Raw genomic sequence first — 19,453 nt, 5'->3', positions numbered from 1 at the left:
ATAGGGCTAAGAAATTAGCCCTAACATTTTCAATCCTGTTTGATTGCACTTCGCTTCCCGAGGTGATCGTAGTGTTTCGGCATTGTTCATCAAAATAGTTTCAATTCTTTCATTGCAAAGTCTTGATTTTTGCTTTATACATGTGTTGTAAAAGTGTAAAATATTGCTACACCCAAATGTTTTCCCTTAAATAAGTGATTTATTTTTGTTGAAACTTATAGTTAGCTAAACAAAATAAAGTCATATATCAAAACTTGAAATTGTTTTTAAGAACTTTTATTTTTCTTTTGGAAAGATTGAATAATCATGTTTAAATGTATGTGTATTGTTACCAATTCATCAACAACAAGAGCACATATCACGGATGAACAAAAAGACATGTTCACATACACATTTCCAATTGTGAACATTATATGAACATGCTAAAAAAGATGAATACAAATCTTAAATATTCATGCAAACATAACATTTGGTACAAATTTAACATACTCCTACATGTGCACACACACACACAAGCAAGCACACACCCATACACACACACACAAACAAATGCACACACATATACACATGCAAACTCATACCAAAAACAGAAAGCGTGTGGGACTAGTAATTAGAACTCTTAATCAACAGAAATTCTCCTGCAAACAACATACTTAAATGTTCATTCAAAGTATTGTTTTATAAGAAACTTAAGCCTGATTGTGTGTGTGTGTGTGTGTGTGTGTGTGTGTGTGTGTGTGTGTGTGTGTGTGTGTGTGTGTGTGTGTGTGTGTGTTTTGTGTGTGTGTGTGTGTGTGTGTGTTTGTGTTGGCAAAACAAACAAAGAATCAGAAAAAAACATGTTTTGCTGCTCATGCACACACAAACATAGACGCACACCACAAATCCTTTTTTCCAGTCGTGTTTCATAACAAACTACAACAAAAAACCATCAAATTTACATTGATGTCCTTCGCATAAACTTATTTCATGTGCAGGGCACTGACCAATTAAACACTGAGATAACCACATCGGAAAGAGAATTATCAAGGTAAAACAGACTCTGTTCGTGTTCTCAGTTTATACTGAAATTTCAGTTCTAAAAGATCTACACTTTGCTATCCTCAGCAGAAGCTATCACTGACACAGTTGCACATTGAGCAGCAGACTAGAACAGCTTGGGGGTTTGCACGCGATAGTATGGCGTCTTCCCCCTTCGTTTGCCTCTGAAGTATGCGTAGCTGGGAAGGAGTGCGGGGGATCGCAAGTGCACTCCTCTCCCTCCTGGCGTATATGCCCTGACTGTCACTGCCATCCCTCGTCCAGCAGTCACGGCCACCCAGCCTGTCAACATGCAGACATTTTGATTACAGATTACTGGTGTAAGAAGAACAGAGACAGACAGACAGAGAGAGAGAGAGAGAGAGAGAGAGAGAGAGAGAGAGAGAGAGAGAGAGAGAGAGAGAGAGAGAGAGAGAGAGAGAGAGAGAGAGAGAGAGAGAGAGAGAGAGAGAGAGAGAGAGACAGAGAGAGAGGAAAAGAGGGGAACCACTCTAGCTGTAACCAATACTCTCACCTATTGAAGACAGCTGAATGTCTGCGGCAGCAGTGTCCCAGTCCACACCGGTGATCTGGAACTCTCTACCCACCAGGGACGGGATCTTGGACAGCCGCTCAGCATCTCCAAGAGGCACCTAAAGTTGCACAGAATAATAGATATTTAAAACGACTTAGTACAATGAAACTGGTTTGTCCACAAACATAGAACTTGATGAAACAGAACTAAACTGAGATTGTTTGAAACTGACGTAATTTCTTGAGAAACTTCAGACAGACAGATAAAAAGGCGAGCACAGACAGACACACACACCAACTGACATGTGTAGAAATACACACAAACAATGTCACACACACACACAGTCACACACACACACACACACACACACAAACGCATGCACAGACGCATGCATGCACGCACACATACACACTCACACACATTAACTCCCCAAGACAGACAGCGAGGCAGACAGAATCGTTCGTCCCTAAACTACATGTACAGCCAGTTTGCATAAAACAGCTGTTGCAGTCTGTATGATCCATATCACTTTCACACCTAACCTGCTGGAAACAGACTGCTGTACTCAACAATGATGTTCAGAATGTGCATGATCACAAAACAAAGAATGGACAATTATGCCCCTTCAGCACACCCACTGCAATCATTTATCCTACATACGTGAGAGAGACACTCGTGAGATAATAATCGTTCAAATCACACGTGTGTATATCATGTAAATGAGGTCATGTCAAGCAAGTCTGGCAGGGACCTGTTTTTCCACTGCTTATGATGCCAAAGTCACCAAGACAAACGTCATTATAGAAAAAAAAAATTGCGCTCGATAATTACCCTCGATGAAGTTTTAGAACTAACATGTCACGCCACACTTTCAGAGTGACGTTTCTTTACTTTGACGTAATAGATTGCACGAGGCTTTAGAAGAGATCGAGGTTCCAAAACAAGCGTCTTCAATTTAGCTGCCTCGACTGCAGGAAATGTTCAGTAAAATACACGTAAGTACAGTATGTAGGATAAACAGAATACTAAAGTTGGCCAAAAAATTATTGCAACAAATTTCAAACCCAAATTAAAGCCTTAATTCCTGTGTCATTTAATTAAAACTGTATATGCCAAAGAAGGCCGTTCACTTAACCTTCAGGATCACCTTTTGAATTAAATATTTCTTTTACAGGGATCTTGTGACCGCCGCTCAAGTAAGTGTACCCTCAAAATCGACCAGACAAAAACGGAAGAGCCGAATAAAAAATCGACAAAAAAATCACAATAGGCAAAACGTTGGGGAGATGGGATAGAGCCACTTGTCAATTGTTTCTTGTTCACAAAAGCACTAATCAAAAATGTGCTCCAGGGGCTTGCAACGTAGTACAATGTATTACCTTCCTGGGAGAATGCAAGTTTCCAGTACAAAGGACTTAACATTTCTTACATACTGCTTGACTAAAATCTTTACAAAAATTGACTATATTCTATACAAGAAACACTTAACAAGGGTAAAAAGAGAAACAGAATCCATTAGTCGCCTCTTACGACATGCTGGGGAGCATCGGGTAAATTCTTCCCCCTAACCCGCGGGGGGTATATCACAGTTTAAACACACCTATTCTATGCTTAGTCCTTCAAATTATCATATCTATATTGACTTGCAAACATGTCTCACCTTATGTATCAAGATATTGTTAAATCAACTGATACACTTGTGCATCCTGACAATAAGCAAGAAAAAAGGAAAACATAAAACAAAAAACAGGTGCCTAAAGAGAACACAAGCCAGACTCGACTAAACAAATAAAGCGTTTTTTACGTCCCCACAAGTACCCAAAGCCCATGGCAAGATATTCTTGAGTCAGACTGACACGCCTTTTTTTTCAATGGCCAGAGAAAGAAAAATACAGTTGTCCTCCTTTAGAAGAGTCTAACATCCACTTTGCAGGTAGCATATGGCAGGGGGAATAACCATGCATCTTGGGGCACATAACTGTAGGCTGGATTGTGTCCCTCTAGCTTAAATCATCTGAATTGGAACAAAACTAGAAACTTTTATGTGCTCACCCCAAGGGTTGAAGTACCCAGGTTATCACAGTAGAACTCATCAGCCTCCTCTTTGTCCTTGACGTGCAGCTTGACTGGCTGTGCCACGTGGGCTGTCAGGTAAATTGACTTGTTGCCCTGCACACACAAACAACAGGATGATACAGTCAAACCTGTCTAAAACGAACACCCAAATGACTGAGCTTTTAAGTTATGGAAAGGTTCGCCATTTGGCAAACATCCCACTGCCCAGAAACACTGGCACATATGTCACACGTCACACACACTTATACTGGAAGTGCATGGTCGCCAGGGCAGGTTCGACTTTAAGAATTGGAATCTAACTTCTTTGGCCCATATCTTGAAAACTTATCTCAATCAATCAATCAATCAATATGAGGCTTATATCGCGCGTATTCCGTGGGTACAGTTCTAAGCGCAGGGATTTATTTATTTTTTAATTTTAAAAAAATTTTATGCAATTTATATCGCGCACATATTCAAGGCGCAGGGATTTATTTATGCCGTGTGAGATGGAATGTTTTTACACAATACATCACGCATTCACATCGGCCAGCAGATCGCAGCCATTTCGGCGCATATCCTACTTTTCACGGCCTATTATTCCAAGTCACACGGGTATTTTGGTGGATATTTTTATCTATGCCTATACAATTTTGCCAGGAAAGACCCTTTTGTCAATCGTGGGATCTTTAACGTGCACACCCCAATGTAGTGTACACGAAGGGACCTCGGTTTTTCGTCTCATCCGAAAGACTAGCACTTGAACCCACCACCTAGGTTAGGAAAGGGGGGAGAAAATTGCTAACGCCCTGACCCAGGGTCGAACTGGCAACCTCTCGCTTCCGAGCGCAAGTGCGTTACCACCTGGCCACCCAGTCCACATCTCCAAGTGTGACAAGCTAGACAAACGAGAAGAATAAGAAGACTTCTTTTTTGACATATGTATGGGATTCTTAGCTTCAAGTGCATTTTCATACTTTGAAAAAAATAAGCAAGATGTGTGAAGGCGAAGCTAACCATTGTACATCGATCCTCTGGTCCTGCTTGATGAGGAAGGATAATACTGCCCCAAGACTACACTGTTACTGCTGTTAAACAAAACACAAGCACTCATGCATATAAATGTACCCATGAGCGTACTTTACGTATGCAAATATGCAAATGCACACACACTCAAACACACACAAACGCATGTATAAATACATTCATACAGACTAGAAAAGACACACACACAGTGAAACACACACACAGTGAAACACACACGGTGAAACACACACACACACTCATACGCACGCACAACCCAGCCCGGTTATACAGACATCAACAACAGCGTCAGTGTGCCGTTACCTCAACAAAATCAATGCGCCCCATGCCTGTGACGAACAAGACCTGGCCCGGTTTGACAACCACACACTGCGGCTGTACCAAGCTTCTGGGCAGCACAGTCGCCAACTCCTCTGGTTCTAAGAGGTTAATAACCTGCAACATTATCATTTATAGAAACAATCATTACAAAACATGCGCAACATATATGCGCTATATAAATGCTCATTTATTATTATTATTATTATTATTATATATTGAGTATATACAGTTTACACAGCAAAGGTTACTGACATCAACTTCCTATTTTTTTTTAAAGTGGTACGTATACTGTCTGCCTACTTGAAAACTACAATCCAATGATAAAGCTCAATTAATTGTTAAAAAACATCTGTTTTGGATTGTGTAGATTTTCTGAGCTTTTTAAAAACATGTATTAAGTAAGATTAAAGGGTTCAACATTCAGCTGCAAGATTAATTTGTAAATCCTCCAAGAAGCAACCTTGTACTCCCCTTTTGAAATATCTGCACTGGCTTCCGGTCAATCAAAGAATTAAGTACAAAAGCTCGTGTCTCTGTTTTAAAATCATCACTGGTTCTGCACCTTCATATCTGTCTGAACTCGTAAACCTGTACGTCCCTTCCACATCACTGCGCTCTGCCGCTGACACTCGAATGTTCCGAATTCCAACAAAAAAAAGAAAAGTACATGGACAACGCGCATTTTCATTCGCTGCTGTTAAAACATGGAACTCCCTTCCTTATTCTGTCAGACATAGTCCATCCTATTCTTCTTTTAGATCAAATCTGAAAACGCACCTGTTCACACAGCATTTTCTAGACTAACAAGTAACTTTCAAACTGTCCGGTGACCCCTGCAGCAGCCAGTGATCTGGAAATCGTGTGCTGCGACTTTTTCTTTTTTCCTTGTGCAAACTACATAATATCGGTTTATCTAGTTAGATAAATGGATATGTATATAAGCACGAGCTTGGTTTTGTGATTATATTTGCGATTTTCGTGTGTACGCCATGTATGCAGATTTGTGTAGGTATATTAGTATTCATGTGTGAGTGTATGTGTATGTGTGTGTGTTTGTATGTATGTGTGTGTGCCTGTCTGTATGCATGTGTGTGTGTGTGTGCGTGTGTGAATGTGTATCTGTGCACGTGTGTGGTGATAGCATGTGTGTGTGTATGCGCACGCGTATGTGCATGCGCACGCGTGTGTTTGTTTGTGACTGCATGGATTTAAACGATGAATTTGCTTTTGTACTCCTGTTCTTTTTGTGTCTTAATGCTTGTATTTTGGTTTTGTACATTTGTATAATAATGTCATTGTAAAGCGCTTGGAGCTTTTAGGTAAGCGCTCTATAAGTTTCCATTATTATTATTATTAAGATACTACAAAAAGAAGACTCAATGACTACAGAATACTGCCAAAAGACAACATGCATTCTGATTCCTTATGTGGTTTTCACAGTTTTAACTCATTCACAAAACACTACATCTGTGTATGTCATGCACACCAATGTGAGCCAATTAAGATAAAAAAAAACCAGTCTCAAGTTACTCTTTGTAACATGTTCTGCTGCATATAGATGGATGGTCATATGTGATTGTAAACAATCCTTGAATAGAAAGTCTATCCACACGTTTTCTCTGTGCAAAGAAACTGCATGACAGCCATGCAGTGGTCAGTCACCTGTTCTGGGTTGACCACGCCGGGAGTATCGTGACACCAGTGCATGTTGAATCTCTCCGGCTGATACCCTGGACCCTTGGGACCACTGCCCAGTCTGTGCTGACCGGAGATTTCCTCCACTGACCCGTCCGTGGCCTGGGCAAAACTGACCACTTGCTGCCCCGAGGTGTAGCGTTCTGCCTCAGCTTCGTCTTCTGCTATCTTTTGGGCACTGCGGAAATCTGTTAGCCCTAAGTGGCCTGCAGGATACAAAACAAACAACTATCATGATTCTTACCTTGCTGGATACAGCATTCTCTTCTTCGTCTAAGTATATATATGGCCTCTTCATCCCTAGACCTGGTTTTATCTTTGATCAAATGAGCCCAAACATATACTGCTCACAAAAACAAGTTAACATCGACACCAGTGTTGTTCCCGCTGCAGGCTCAGAGGACAATAAGTCAATCAGACCTGGATTGAAAACATGTACTGGTAAAAATGTCCTTGTTTCAATTTTTTTTTTATTGTTTTCCTGTCTTCAGTACGATAAGTCAAAAAAATCAATTGGTCGCTCAGCAACTAAGGGGTCAAAACAATGTGTCAGATAAAAAAAAGGTATGTGTCAGTGACCAAGACCAGGGTCTGAGAAGAACACTGCTAGTGCTACCCAATTTACAAACACACACACACCCTCAAAGTGAACAAAATCTGTGTGTCTCCCGACCTGTCAAAATGGCAGCCCTAAAGCTGCCCTTGTCCGAGAGTCTTGATTTGCGTACGGCTTCTTCATCCCTAAACCTGGTTTCATCTTTGGCCAACCGCTTTGCACGTAACATCAATCTCCAAGAAGCAGGATTCATGATAGGAAACTTCAGCAGGTTCAATGTTGTTCCTAATAGCCACAAAGAAAGAGAACAAAATAAGTTACCTGGTAGATATAGAGCAGATACAAAAACAAAATAATAAAACAAGAGAAAAAGAAGAAGAAAGAAACAATAACCAAAATTTGAACAAAGCACCAAAGAGAACACACAAGCACACAAAAACCACATCACAATTACTTGCGAATCCCTTACATCTTGTCTGTGATTGTATTCTGATTGTATTCTTTCCAACAATTTCTTGCCTTTTCAACATCCGGCGGCACTTCTCCTATTAACGAAGAAAGAAAAGCAAAAGGAGAGAGATCGAGAGAGAAAACAAAGGAGAACACAGTGGTTGGTGCGTGGAATGAGGGGACAAGGAAGACAACACACAAATATAATCCAAACATAAATTCCTCTTAATGATGGTAAGATTAAATTTTACATTGCGTGAGTTTAGGTGTATTCCACGTGATGCAAGACGTACCTGGCCACACTGAGACAGTTGCTCTGTTGATGAAGCCTCGGGCGACAGCCTTGCAGTAGTCTGACATGAGAAGAGCATTAAACAAGGTTGACTTGCCCACGTTGGTACTCCCCACCACATACACATGACCTGAAACACAAAGCAATGATCCAAGAATCCAAATCACGTACTTGAACAACAATAAACTGATCATTCATCAGTATTACAAAAGCTTGGAATCTGGTGATAAAACCGATAGTTAGATTGCATTAATCAATCCATTGCTTGCACTTATAGATTTTCCCCATGTTATCTTTAAGCACATCAGACTTTAGGCTTGTTTTGCTTTCTGGCACTACATCATGTGCGTATGATCATGAGTGCCTGGTAAATTAAAAACTTTTTTTTCTGCAATTGAACACCAGGGAATTAAACATTTTACATACACACACGCCCAAAGGTAAGTTATTAGCAATAAAATGATCATGCATACCCTCCAGTTTCCATGCTGTCATGAGTTTGGTGATGAGGTTCTCAATGCCATAGCCTGTTTTGGCACTGACCATGCACACATGCAGGACATTCCTATCTGCCGGATTCAGACCAGCAGACTCGCACACGTCCAGCAGCGCTTCTTTTGTTCGTTGCAGATACCCAGGGCGGTCTTGGGGAATGATGTCAACCTTGTTTCCTACAATGAACAGGGGTTTTCTCCCTATGTACTTGAAGAGATCTTTGAAGACACTGTTCTTCATATCAAACAGGTCGATCACAACAACAACCAAAGCCCTGGTAGTCCTGATCTCTTTGAGGATTTGAGGGTAGGTTTCTGCTGAAACTTGAACGTCCAGGAACATGTTATGGACATTGATCAGAAAGCACCTCTGACAAAAGCTAGTCCGCATTTCTTCACGAGTCAGGCACTTGAACTTTTCGTTCGGCAGGTACCCTGGTAAGATGGGGTCCTGACAGTGCAGAGTAGCGCCACAGCCAGAGCATGGCACATCACTTGCTGGGACTGAAGGATCTGGTGTTCCTTTCACTTTGTGCTTCCCCTTGGCCTTCTTCTCTGAGTGAGGCAAGTGAATTTTTATATCATCGTCAAAATAGATGTCCTCAATTGACTGCATTTCTGATAAAACATCCCCAAACTTAAGATCACCTGCATCAACATCTTGACTGCTTTCATCGTGATTTTCTAATTCTTCTATTTGCTTCTTTTTGATACTTGCATCTGTGTCCCATTTGATGTCTTCAAGTGACTTCTGTAACTCTTCTACTGACATTCTCTGCGTTTGGCCTTCACTTTGATCTTGGTTTTCCCGCTTTTGGCGTAAAAGTTTGACGATGACAGGGACACTTTTGTCATTGGACTCAACATCCTGCTCCTTAGCCCCCTCTTTCTTGAACAGTCTATCGGTTCCCTGGGCTCTTGCGGGCTGTTTTAGGCAGGCGGACGATGTCACAAAATGTCGTCTGCACAGAACTGTTTCGGACAAGCTCTCCCAAAACCTCTGTTCATGGAAGCGTAAATGCACATACCGTCTATATGACAGCGCCCTAGAACGCAGCAAGTGCTTCAGAACACATCGACTAAAAATCAACATCCCGATCGCGGGGACCAGCAGAATTCTTTGTCGAATATTTTAAGCAGAAAAGAAACAAAAACTACAAGGGCAACAGGCGAGGAACAACCGGAAGCACGTTGTTTCAGAGTTCACTGTAGTTATCTCCCTTGGTGTGTCATTGGGGGGAAGTAACTCTCACAGAACAAGTCAATGGCTTGACTTCGGAATCTAATTTTGGCGGAGAAAGTGAAGTAACCCTGCGATGTTTCATCCAGCAGGCACAGCAGAGATCGTGCGCTCGCACCAGAAAGATGATTACTATCTGTCTTTCTTCCGATCCTCTGTTGCTGATGTCATTCAGAGTATTGCAGGTATTTGATATGAACTTGATAAAGCCGTCTATGGCAATAAGCTATGGCAAGCGATTCACAGAGCGCGGCGCGCTGTGCAGCGCGACGATTCACAGAGCGCGGCGCGTTGTGCAGCGCAGCGATTCCCAGAGCGCGGCTATTGCTCTCACCTGCGCAGATTGTTGACGCGCTTTATTTTTGTACATGTATGAATGCATGATTATCAGCAACATTTTACACTCTTTCTTTGGACACTTAAAAGCAACTTCAGGGCTGCAAGACTACAAAATCAGTTGCACTTTCTGCAGACTGAGTATCCGCGTTCAAATCAACCGGGAAAAAAACCACTGAAAAAACGATCTGCGCTTGCGCGAATTCCAAAATGGCTGCTGAAGTGTTAACTGGTGTGACACCGATTAACAGTTTCGCGGCACTGTACTCGGATAATTGTTTAAAAGCGTCATCCCAGTTTAAAAACTCAGCTCCTTTCCGGCATATCATTAGTAGTTCTAAGCCATTGCAATGACATGTAGTGATATGACTGCCAAGTATTCAAGGCCGGTGTCACGAACTGAAAACTGACTCTGCCTGAACAATCCTTCTCATTGCGGTCAATGCGCATGCGCTAACATGGGGAGATTAATCAGGTCGTGAACAACCTAACCCTTACCCGAACCCTAACCCATGGTTCGATCGGTCAAAGGGTCGCATTTTGTCATAAGTCCAAGATTGGCGCATGCGCATTGACCGCAATGAGAAGGATTGTTCAGCAGAGGTAGGCACGTTTTTACATCGGCGCAGCCGCGATATATTGTGAATTCAGTTGAAAGAGTGAGGCAGAGAGAATCAGTGGAGCTCTGTTTTTCGTTTTATTGACAGTTTTATTTCTCAAATAGATCAGATAGATGTAGCTGTTGTAAACGTTGCGATTGTGAAGGAAATGTATCAGCAGAATACATCGCGCGTCGTGAATCGCAGCCGGCTCCTCGTAGCGGCGCCGCGCGTTGTAAATCGCAACGCTGCACAACGCGCCGCGCGCTGTGAATCCACTTCGATAAGCTATACGCACTCCGAGTGTATACATGATCGATGAGTCTGTATACACTCCGACAATGAAAAGCTCTGTTACAAATCTGTAGCCAATGAAATTCCCCCTAACAAGTCGTTAGGAAGTAGCCAATGAAAAATCGGTCTGACGTATGGTCTGCAGTCGGACATTGACAAACTAGAGAGAATCCAGAGGAAGGCTGACCGCTTCATCAGGAGCGACTTCAGATCGAGAACTGGGTGCGCCACTGACATGCTCAGGGACTTAGACCTGCAGTTATTTCAACAGCGCAGAAAGGAGCTGCGCCTGACCTTCCTGGTGCCGGTGTCACGAAATTTTCTTTCGCCGAAATATTTTTTCTCCCCCACCATCACGTTTCACTCATTTTTGTACCAAAAACAATTCTTATGCAAAACCATCTTCTGACTATGGGTTAGGGGTAAGTTTGGGAATGGGTTAGGTATGTAAACAGTTTTAAAATGCGTCAATTTCTGGCGATGTTTGTGAACGAAGATTTCGGGTATGTCTTAATACCGAATTCCCGCTGACGGCGTCGATTGAATTCTTAGTTCACAAACATCGCCAGAAATTGACGCATTTTAAAACTGTTTACATACCTAACCCATTCCCAAACTTACCCCTAACCCGAAGTCAGAGGATGGTTTTGCATAAGAATTGTTTTTGGTGCAAAAATGAGTGAAACGTGTTGGTGGGGGAGAAAAAATATTTCGGCGAAAGAAAATTTCGTGACACCAGCCATACCATCTCATACTTACCTCAAACCTACGAGAAACAAACGCAAAGTGACAGCAAGGCGTTTCAAAGATTTTGTGTCAACAAATATTGTTGAAAACAGTGTTACGAACAATAGCCGCTGCTTTCAAACTATTCCTGGAAAAACAGACATTCACAGGAACTCTTATTTTCCCAGGACGATCGTAGACTAGAACCATCTACAGGACGATCAAGTTCTGGCAGGATCTATGGAGACCTTTAAATCTCATCTCCACCCAGTCTAGGACTTATTTACATGCGCTCCTCCCTTCCGTTGATCAAATGCCAGAAGTGGTTTTTCAACGTATTGTCACAGATACAGATACAGACCTCCGCTATCTTTTTTTTCGGAGTGTCGAGGGTTGGCAAATAATGTACATTCACATAGTATACACTCGTTTCTAGGTCGACACACTCCGAGTGTGTCCCAAACTCCGACAATAAACTTCCATGAAGCATCAGTTTGGTGTGTGTGTTTGTTTTTGTCTGTGTTTGTTCCCAGCGTACTTTGATACCATGAATCGAAAGTGAAGCCTACCTTCGCAAAAAGGCGTCGAATGATGCTCTCAGTGTTGATGTGGTTCAGTGTTGAAAATGTAATCTACGTTACAACAAAGGCCGTGCAGCATCAGATTGTTTTAATTTCTTTGTACTCGTAAAATCAACTGCTCTGCGTTCCTATTGCAAAGTGGCAAATTCGCTTTGCGACCGAAAGTTAAAGCCGGAGTGTATACATGATTCTGACCCCTGTATACACTCTGAGTGCGTATAGCCAGTGCGAATGTTCAAATCTTATCTTCAGTCACTCCACTGTTATTGTTAATGTTATGTTAATCATTAATGTCAATTGTTATCATTCAAGCTAATATTAAAAGTAATTAATTTTGAAACTACGATAAGAAAATATGATAATTTGATATGATATGATTTATTATGATACATTGACTGTGTTTCCAGCAATCAGTCATTATTGCAGAAATTGAGTTTGAAACAGCAACATGATGATCATCAAAAACTGATTGTTGAATGTTTAATTTTGTTGCACTTTTCAGGCCCTCTGAGATGGCTGCAGTGGCGGAGAGAGCTGGATGTCTTGTCAGATATTGGCTATTTCTTGCTGACAACATTTGGAGGTTTGTAGCATCAGTACTGTGGTAGCAAGCTTATTGTTGTGCAGCTGCACTTGTGTCTATACCAAAACATTAAAATTAAGTTCTTATCAGTATGCTCTTGATTTATACTAAGAACAACATTAAATTGCCCCTCCCCCCCAAAAAAAAAGTTTGCTGATGACAAGGCCAAAAAAATTAAGGTTGCAATGGTAGGTTGGTTATTTATTTTATTTTTTTAATGAAGAATTTATACACAGATGTGTATGGCTTTTTATTGGCTGGAATTTTGCAAGCTGTGGCCCCTGGATGTTCAAGGGTCGAGAGGAAAAAATAGTATAGGTCGGGAAATTTGAAACATAGAATTTTTTTTCTAGGCCTTAGCTCAAGCACACAGTAGTGAAGAATTCGTTCAACTTCACGTCTCATGTAAGCTAAGACGCGTTTGAGGTTGGCAGTACAGTGATACCTCCCTTATTGACCCCTCTATTTTACGGGTCCCTCAATATTACGACCCATTTTTTTGTGACAGATTATTTTATCTTCTATTTCTTAGTGTTTCCTACCTCTATATTACGTACCCCTCTTTGGTATGATATATGACCGACCATCAGTGGAATTATAACGACTTTTCCTCAAATTATCACAAGTTTGGTTTACTTAACTTATATATATATGTCCAGTCGAGTCAGTAAGCAAAATAGGCGCAAAAACGTGCTAAAATCCTTTCCGTGAACAACATCACTTCAGCACGCAAACGGCTGAAGTACAGCCATGGTTTTTTATTTCTATTTCAGATCATTACTTTATTTTGACTAGATAAAGCTCATTTGCCAGATCTGTACTCTCTTTTGCAAAGAACTTTGTAAGAACTCCAACCTTATATGTACGCAAAGTAACAGAAACGCCATGAAAATAATCCGTACATCGACCTGAAAATGTACGCTTTTCGCTACAATTTTACATCAGTTACAGCACACTGCCGTGTTTTTTTACGTCTGCAAAAGGAAGTTCGGTACCTTGCGTTTGGGACGCTGTTCTCTGTTTTTAACCCAATCTTCGCTGGATATCATATGACGGAGAAGTAACTAGTTTGGCATCGATGTGTTTGCTTTCGTTTGACCTCTGTGTGTTTATTGCAAACCTTCACTGACGAGTAGTTATGGGGCTAGATTAAACAAGCAAAAACACTATATCATATGTGGGTGATTCATTTGATAGTCACCATAATCGTTTAAGGAAAGAATAACATGATCACTTTGCGGGCGGCATCAAGAAAAACGTCCATGTCACTCTGGATCATTGACGGACATGAACGTTACAAACCTAAACTCTATATATTATGACCCCTCCATATAACGACCGAATTTCGGTTACATTTTCAAAGTCGTTAGACAGAGGCACCACTGTATTGCGTTTATTTCTTATGTGATTGCTCATTGCATTAAAATATAATCATGGCCATAGTTTAAGCTTTTACAATTATATTTGTGTTACACTTACAGGCTACCAAACTGTGGGAGAGGAATATGTCAATGTCATTATGGTGGATGGCTCTAGGCGAAGGCTTCCTTCAAAGCTGGTGAGTGAGTTTGTTATACAGTCATGTTCATTATGCACTGTGCATGCCATAGATCCCTACCATGGAAGGTATGCTTTCTTCTACTCAGAACTGCTATTGCAGCTTGTGATCTGACAGAGCTCTTTCAATCCCTCTTATCTTATCACATGGTCATCATCGGTACATGCTACTTAACACAGGAGAATGTTTTGTCAGTTAAAATGCTTTATGATCTCTTAGTCTCTCTCTCTCACTGTCTTTCTTTGTTCCTATGTTTTTCCAAGCCACACTTTCTGATTGCCATCCTACCTACTGTCCATCTCAAACACACTTGCTGGTTTCACAAAATGCAGTTGTTGCCTTATAGTCCTTAAAATACGGTACAAGGAAAAGAAAATAATTCTGAATGTAGGCCAGTTATATGATGTTATAGCAAGACCAAGTGCTTGTCACACTGCTGGGGTGCTTACACTTTTGCTATAATTTTTTCCTCAGCAAATTTAGGCATGGCCACATATTATTCTCACGATCAAACATCAAAGGGAAGCAATCACTCCAAAGATTAAAGACGAAAGTCGCTTATTCATTCAATGCTTCTTTTTGTCTCGGGTGCAAGTAGACAGAGATTCAGTATAACTTTTCATTGCTGTTGTCTGAATTTGAAGTGCTGGATTCCCTATTTTGTTTGATATTGTCATTAACATTCTGATCTGATTTGTTTATGAAGCTCACATGTACCTATTGTAAAAGGTGATGCAGTAGTCTCCATTCACAGCAGCTATGTAGAGTTGTCCGCCGGCCTTGACACTTGAGCGTGGGCTATTTATAGTAGCTCAACGTTTCTTGTTCGTCGGTTGCCGATTAGACATCTGTCATTTTTAGAGAACGGTTTGTGATGGGGTCCGGCTGTTGTCTCTTGCCTGGTATGCTCTTGGGAACCTTTACGTACCCATAGCAGTTTTTATAGGCCTATTAATTTAGCTCTAAAATCTCAATCCTTTTTGACTGGCTTTGCCTCCAACGGTGATTCTCTTGCTTTGGGCACTCCGTTACACTACGATTTGTACAATTTTTACCTTGCAGAGAAGGGGAATGATGATTGGACTTCAAGTGTTCACACCCTACCTTCTTCACTTGGCCTTAGATAAGCTTGAGCGACGTTTGCAGTCAGGCGAGCCCTTACCTGTGTCCATGACAGGTCCACAGCGAGAGAAGCTGCTCCAGTTGATACCTGCCTTAAGACACGCTGTCACACTCGTTCATCGGACACACCTGTCTCTTTTTTACATCCAGGGCATCTTCTACCACTTGGCTAAGCGGTTCACAGGCGTTCACTATGTGAGTATATAGTCATTTTCTTGTTTATATCAGAATTTTGATCTTTCTTTCTCTTGACCTTTTTACCCATCGTAATCGTCTTGTGTCGTGTTTGTATCGGTGAGTACAGTAATCCTTTGTTTTTTTAACTTTGTTCATCTTACCACAGTCACTTCGTTGTTTAGACTTTTTACCCATGACATCACTTGCTCAAAATCTTTAGAAATCCATCAGATTTTTAACGTACTAAGTTACCATGCATTAATTATGTTCAACGGATTAATAAATCAAGAAACTGTTGTCTCCACAGGTTCGATACATGGCAAAGAAGGACAACTACAGCCTGACTCACCCTTTCAGATTGTTGGGTTATCTTTCCTTGGCTCAACTGGCAGTTAGTATGGGGCTTCAATTTTACTCTGCATGGAAAACTTCGGACACCAACCAGGACAGCAGCTTAGATGTTGATGGTGGCATGTAAGTATTAATGAAGTTTTTAAGATACCCGAAGAGTATGTGGATGTGCATTCAGGCAAATGTGTGATGCAGCTGTGAATGTGCACTTTTGTTGTTGTACCATGTAGTATAGGTCGTGTGTAATGGTCTTTGCAGTATTTTTGCCCAGTGTAGAACAGCGTTACTTTTCTAAGTCAGGGATGCTTCTCAGAGTGACTGATATTCAGTTGAGTTTAGAAAAAAGAGGAATGACAAAAAGCATAGTTCTTTCTGAAATAATATTAGCCAATGTGTATAAAGTAGAATTCTCATTACTGATGTAAGTTTCTGATAGAAACCAAGCAGTTGGGTTGTGACACCAATCAATCAAATTTGTCTTTGAACACTTTATCATTAAATCAAAACCTTTTTTTTAATTAACGGGTCATTGTGGTCTACACTTAACCAGCATGACAGACATTTTACAGGTGTTTTGAACTTCTTTACGCCAGAGTGATCGGTTATTTCCCATTTCATTACATCACTGACCATTGATCGGCCTTAACCCTGGATCATGATGGCACGTCCTTTTCATTGTGGCCTTTGGTTTAAACAATTTGTTCAGAAAATTAAGATAAAAATGCGGCATACAATCAATTTAACAATTGAGCACAATAAGCAAAGCTTATACTCCAACTCTTAAAAAGCAGTATTATATCTGATTATGGGGATCTGTAGAAGGGGAAAGGATGGAGGAAAAAACAACAACTGCAATACATATGTGACCCGTTCTCACAAAAGGGGGCCTAAGTCGGAATTTGGATATTTGGAGTTATGCATATCACTGGAAACTGCATTTAATAAGCTTTAATTTGATACCATGTTCAAGGACGCCATTTTGAGAAAATCGCGATTTTTTCCTTCCCTAATTATAGTGTTGTGAGCGAATTTGTGTCTTTGAAGACATAATTAACACATTTAAATAATAAAACTCAACAAAATATTTCGGAATATGAAAGATTAGGGTATAAAGAGGTCAGAAATGCAAAAAAATGAAAATCACCCAAGTAGGCCCTCACTGCCTTTCCCAGCCGATAGCTCGGAACGGCTCGCTGCGACTTAGGCCCCCGTTTGTGAGAACGGGTCACATATGTGCATGTCCATGATACTGGGTAACAGTTAGGGGACATGATCACTTTGAAAAAAAATGTACATTATCAAATTTTAACAGGCTTGTCCACATTCAAAAGACCTGTTTTCAATCAGATATTCCAAAGACAAAAAAATGGAAGGTTCTCGAGCATCTACGTCACCACAACACTTTTGCAAGTGGGTCAGGTCGACTGGGTGTTTCATTTAGTGTGCTTTGCGTACATTACAGAAGGAAACGAAACCAAGTGAGATCGGAATATCATCTGCGTTTGTTGCCGATCATTGATATTTTTGAAAGATCGATTGCTCAATTAATTAAATAAGTTATAATCCAACATACAAAATAATGTTGTTGCTGTAAAGTGTGCGCGTTAGTATTTTAGACAATTCATTCTCAATGAAGCGTTTATGGAAACGAAAGTAACTTATGACAAGGCTTTTTTCAATTCCATCTAAATCTGAAAGACCTAATTGTTATACATGTATTATTTTCTGTGTTTTTATTGGAAAAATGTGTCCTAACCTAAAATCATGTGCCCCAACAAATGATCTTTGGTGTTTTTAACAAAAACACCACTGCATGGAAGTGGAAGTGAAGCTAAGTTCATGTCCCACTTTCAAGCGCTATTTTGAGGCCATGCTTCGATAAACATAAATATTTAAAAAAAATCACAAACACAACTCTTTTTGCAAACACGTTTTATTTCATCAGAAAAAGTTGTCATACATCACATGAAACCATCAACTGAGTCCAAGGCTTTGTGAGAGCAAGTTTATAGACCAGCAAAGTTAGTCACTCACTGATTTTGTAACTTGTACCCAGTATCATGGACGTGCACATATATAAAAGCAACATCAAAAACAGAATTAGACTAACAACATACAAATTAACACACACATGCACTCACACACATGTCGTCCACATAAGAAATTGATTCTGAATAGGATAATAATGTTAAATAAATATGACTCATAGAGTCAATAAACATGTATATAATGTAAATTGATAATTACCCAAACCGTTTGCTGGCCTTTTAGGACTTTGGATGACAGTGCAGCCCTTCATCCCAGTCTGAAGTGCTCGCTATGCTTGGGACCACGCAGATGTTCTACCCTCACAGTTTGCGGTCATCTTTTCTGCTGGGACTGCATTCACCAGTGGTGTCAGCAGAAGGTACCTCCATTTGGTTGATACTATTTCTTTGTTATGTAATGAACATGCAAAAGAAACTGGCCTAGCTGCCCTAACTGATTTGCCATGAAATTGGAAGAGAGCATATATCTTTGGTCTTTCTTGGCTTGATGGTAAACTAACATCTGTAGAAGAATCTTGGAGTAACATTGTTTTTTGGTGTCAAAGAGTAAGGTCAGTTCTTTTTTGTGTGGATCCTAAGGGCTTTTTTACTGGAAGAAGAAGACAAAGAGGTAAAATGGGGAGCCAGAAATGTAACTACATACATGTAGATGACCTTACAACATCGTACACAAAAAAATGCCAAGAAAGATGAAGAAATGATAATGTAACCAATCTTTAGTTGTAATGATTGATTGATTGATTGATTACTTGATTTGTTATATGAAAAACCTCCTTCAAATTGTAGTTAACTGATCATTAGAAATAAAACTTGTTTGAATTTGTTGCAGGCTGAATGCCCTCTCTGTCGAGAACAGTTTCCACCTCACCGGCTGGTCCCTTTGCAGAACTATGATCCTTCATGACAAACTCAGTGTGTGTGCGCGTGCATGTGTGCATGTGTGTGTGTGTGTGTGTGTCATTCTGCGGGAGTGTTTTTTTCTGGTTTTGTTTGAGTTTGTGGGTGGTTGTTTGTAATTGTGCGTGTATTCATGCTTGCATGTGTACAGTTCTGTGAGCAGGTGTGACTGTGTGTTGGAAGTGTGAATGGATTTGTTGGTGTTTATAGAAACCAAAGATTGAGAATGGATTACATTCATATGGATCAATAAACAGTGTTATATATTTGCAGAGATGCCTGGTCTGATTTGTTTGACCGACTTTTGTATGTGAAAGTTCATTTACTTGTGCATCATCATGATGCAGGTACTAAATCCAGTCAGAAAACACTCGCTCTCTCTGTCTCTTTGAGCCACACATACAGACATAGCAAGATTTTGTATTTAAATGGGTCCAAACACACACACATACACAAACACACACACAGTTGCACACACA

At 40.6% G+C, this 19,453-nt stretch overlaps 2 protein-coding genes across 2 annotated transcripts; one reads left to right on the top strand and one right to left on the bottom strand.

Annotated features, from left to right (window-relative positions):
* Positions 1-260: 260 nt before the first annotated feature.
* Positions 261-9,631, bottom strand: LOC138982279 (nitric oxide-associated protein 1-like). The gene is made up of 8 exons (XM_070355525.1): positions 8,442-9,631; positions 7,970-8,098; positions 7,344-7,511; positions 6,638-6,876; positions 4,958-5,089; positions 3,608-3,724; positions 1,556-1,673; positions 261-1,323 (listed from the first exon to the last, which is right to left on the bottom strand). The coding sequence occupies exons 1-8, from the start codon at positions 9,553-9,555 to the stop codon at positions 1,148-1,150; spliced, it is 2,193 nt and encodes a 730-aa protein (XP_070211626.1). The 5' UTR covers positions 9,556-9,631; the 3' UTR covers positions 261-1,147.
* Positions 9,632-9,701: 70 nt separating this feature from the next.
* On the top strand, positions 9,702-19,246 carry LOC138982277 (peroxisome biogenesis factor 10-like). The gene is made up of 7 exons (XM_070355523.1): positions 9,702-9,887; positions 12,741-12,821; positions 14,303-14,379; positions 15,442-15,696; positions 15,986-16,152; positions 18,301-18,436; positions 18,907-19,246. The coding sequence occupies exons 1-7, from the start codon at positions 9,779-9,781 to the stop codon at positions 18,979-18,981; spliced, it is 900 nt and encodes a 299-aa protein (XP_070211624.1). The 5' UTR covers positions 9,702-9,778; the 3' UTR covers positions 18,982-19,246.
* Positions 19,247-19,453: the final 207 nt, after the last annotated feature.

Source organism: Littorina saxatilis, linkage group LG12 (genome assembly GCF_037325665.1).
Source record: "Littorina saxatilis isolate snail1 linkage group LG12, US_GU_Lsax_2.0, whole genome shotgun sequence".
Classification (NCBI taxonomy): Eukaryota; Metazoa; Mollusca; class Gastropoda; order Littorinimorpha; family Littorinidae; genus Littorina; species Littorina saxatilis.
The sequence above is the reverse complement of the archived record's forward strand: the minus strand, read 5'-3'. Positions and strand labels throughout refer to the sequence as shown.

What these genes read in the sequence shown, in the direction of transcription:
- LOC138982277 (XM_070355523.1), top strand. Translation starts at nt 9,779, where the DNA reads ATGTTTCATCCAGCAGGCACAGCAGAGATCGTGCGCTCGCACCAGAAA. An exon ending in GAAGGCTTCCTTCAAAGCTG is followed by an intron (nt 14,380 to 15,441) that starts GTGAGTGAGTTT and finishes TTTACCTTGCAG; the next exon opens with AGAAGGGGAATGATGATTGG. An exon ending in TTAGATGTTGATGGTGGCAT is followed by an intron (nt 16,153 to 18,300) that starts GTAAGTATTAAT and finishes CTGGCCTTTTAG; the next exon opens with GACTTTGGATGACAGTGCAG.
- LOC138982279 (XM_070355525.1), bottom strand. Translation starts at nt 9,555, where the DNA reads ATGTTGATTTTTAGTCGATGTGTTCTGAAGCACTTGCTGCGTTCTAGG. An exon ending in GACAGCATGGAAACTGGAGG is followed by an intron (nt 8,099 to 8,441) that starts GTATGCATGATC and finishes TTTGTGTTTCAG; the next exon opens with GTCATGTGTATGTGGTGGGG. An exon ending in GGCGCATTGATTTTGTTGAG is followed by an intron (nt 3,725 to 4,957) that starts GTAACGGCACAC and finishes TTGTGTGTGCAG; the next exon opens with GGCAACAAGTCAATTTACCT.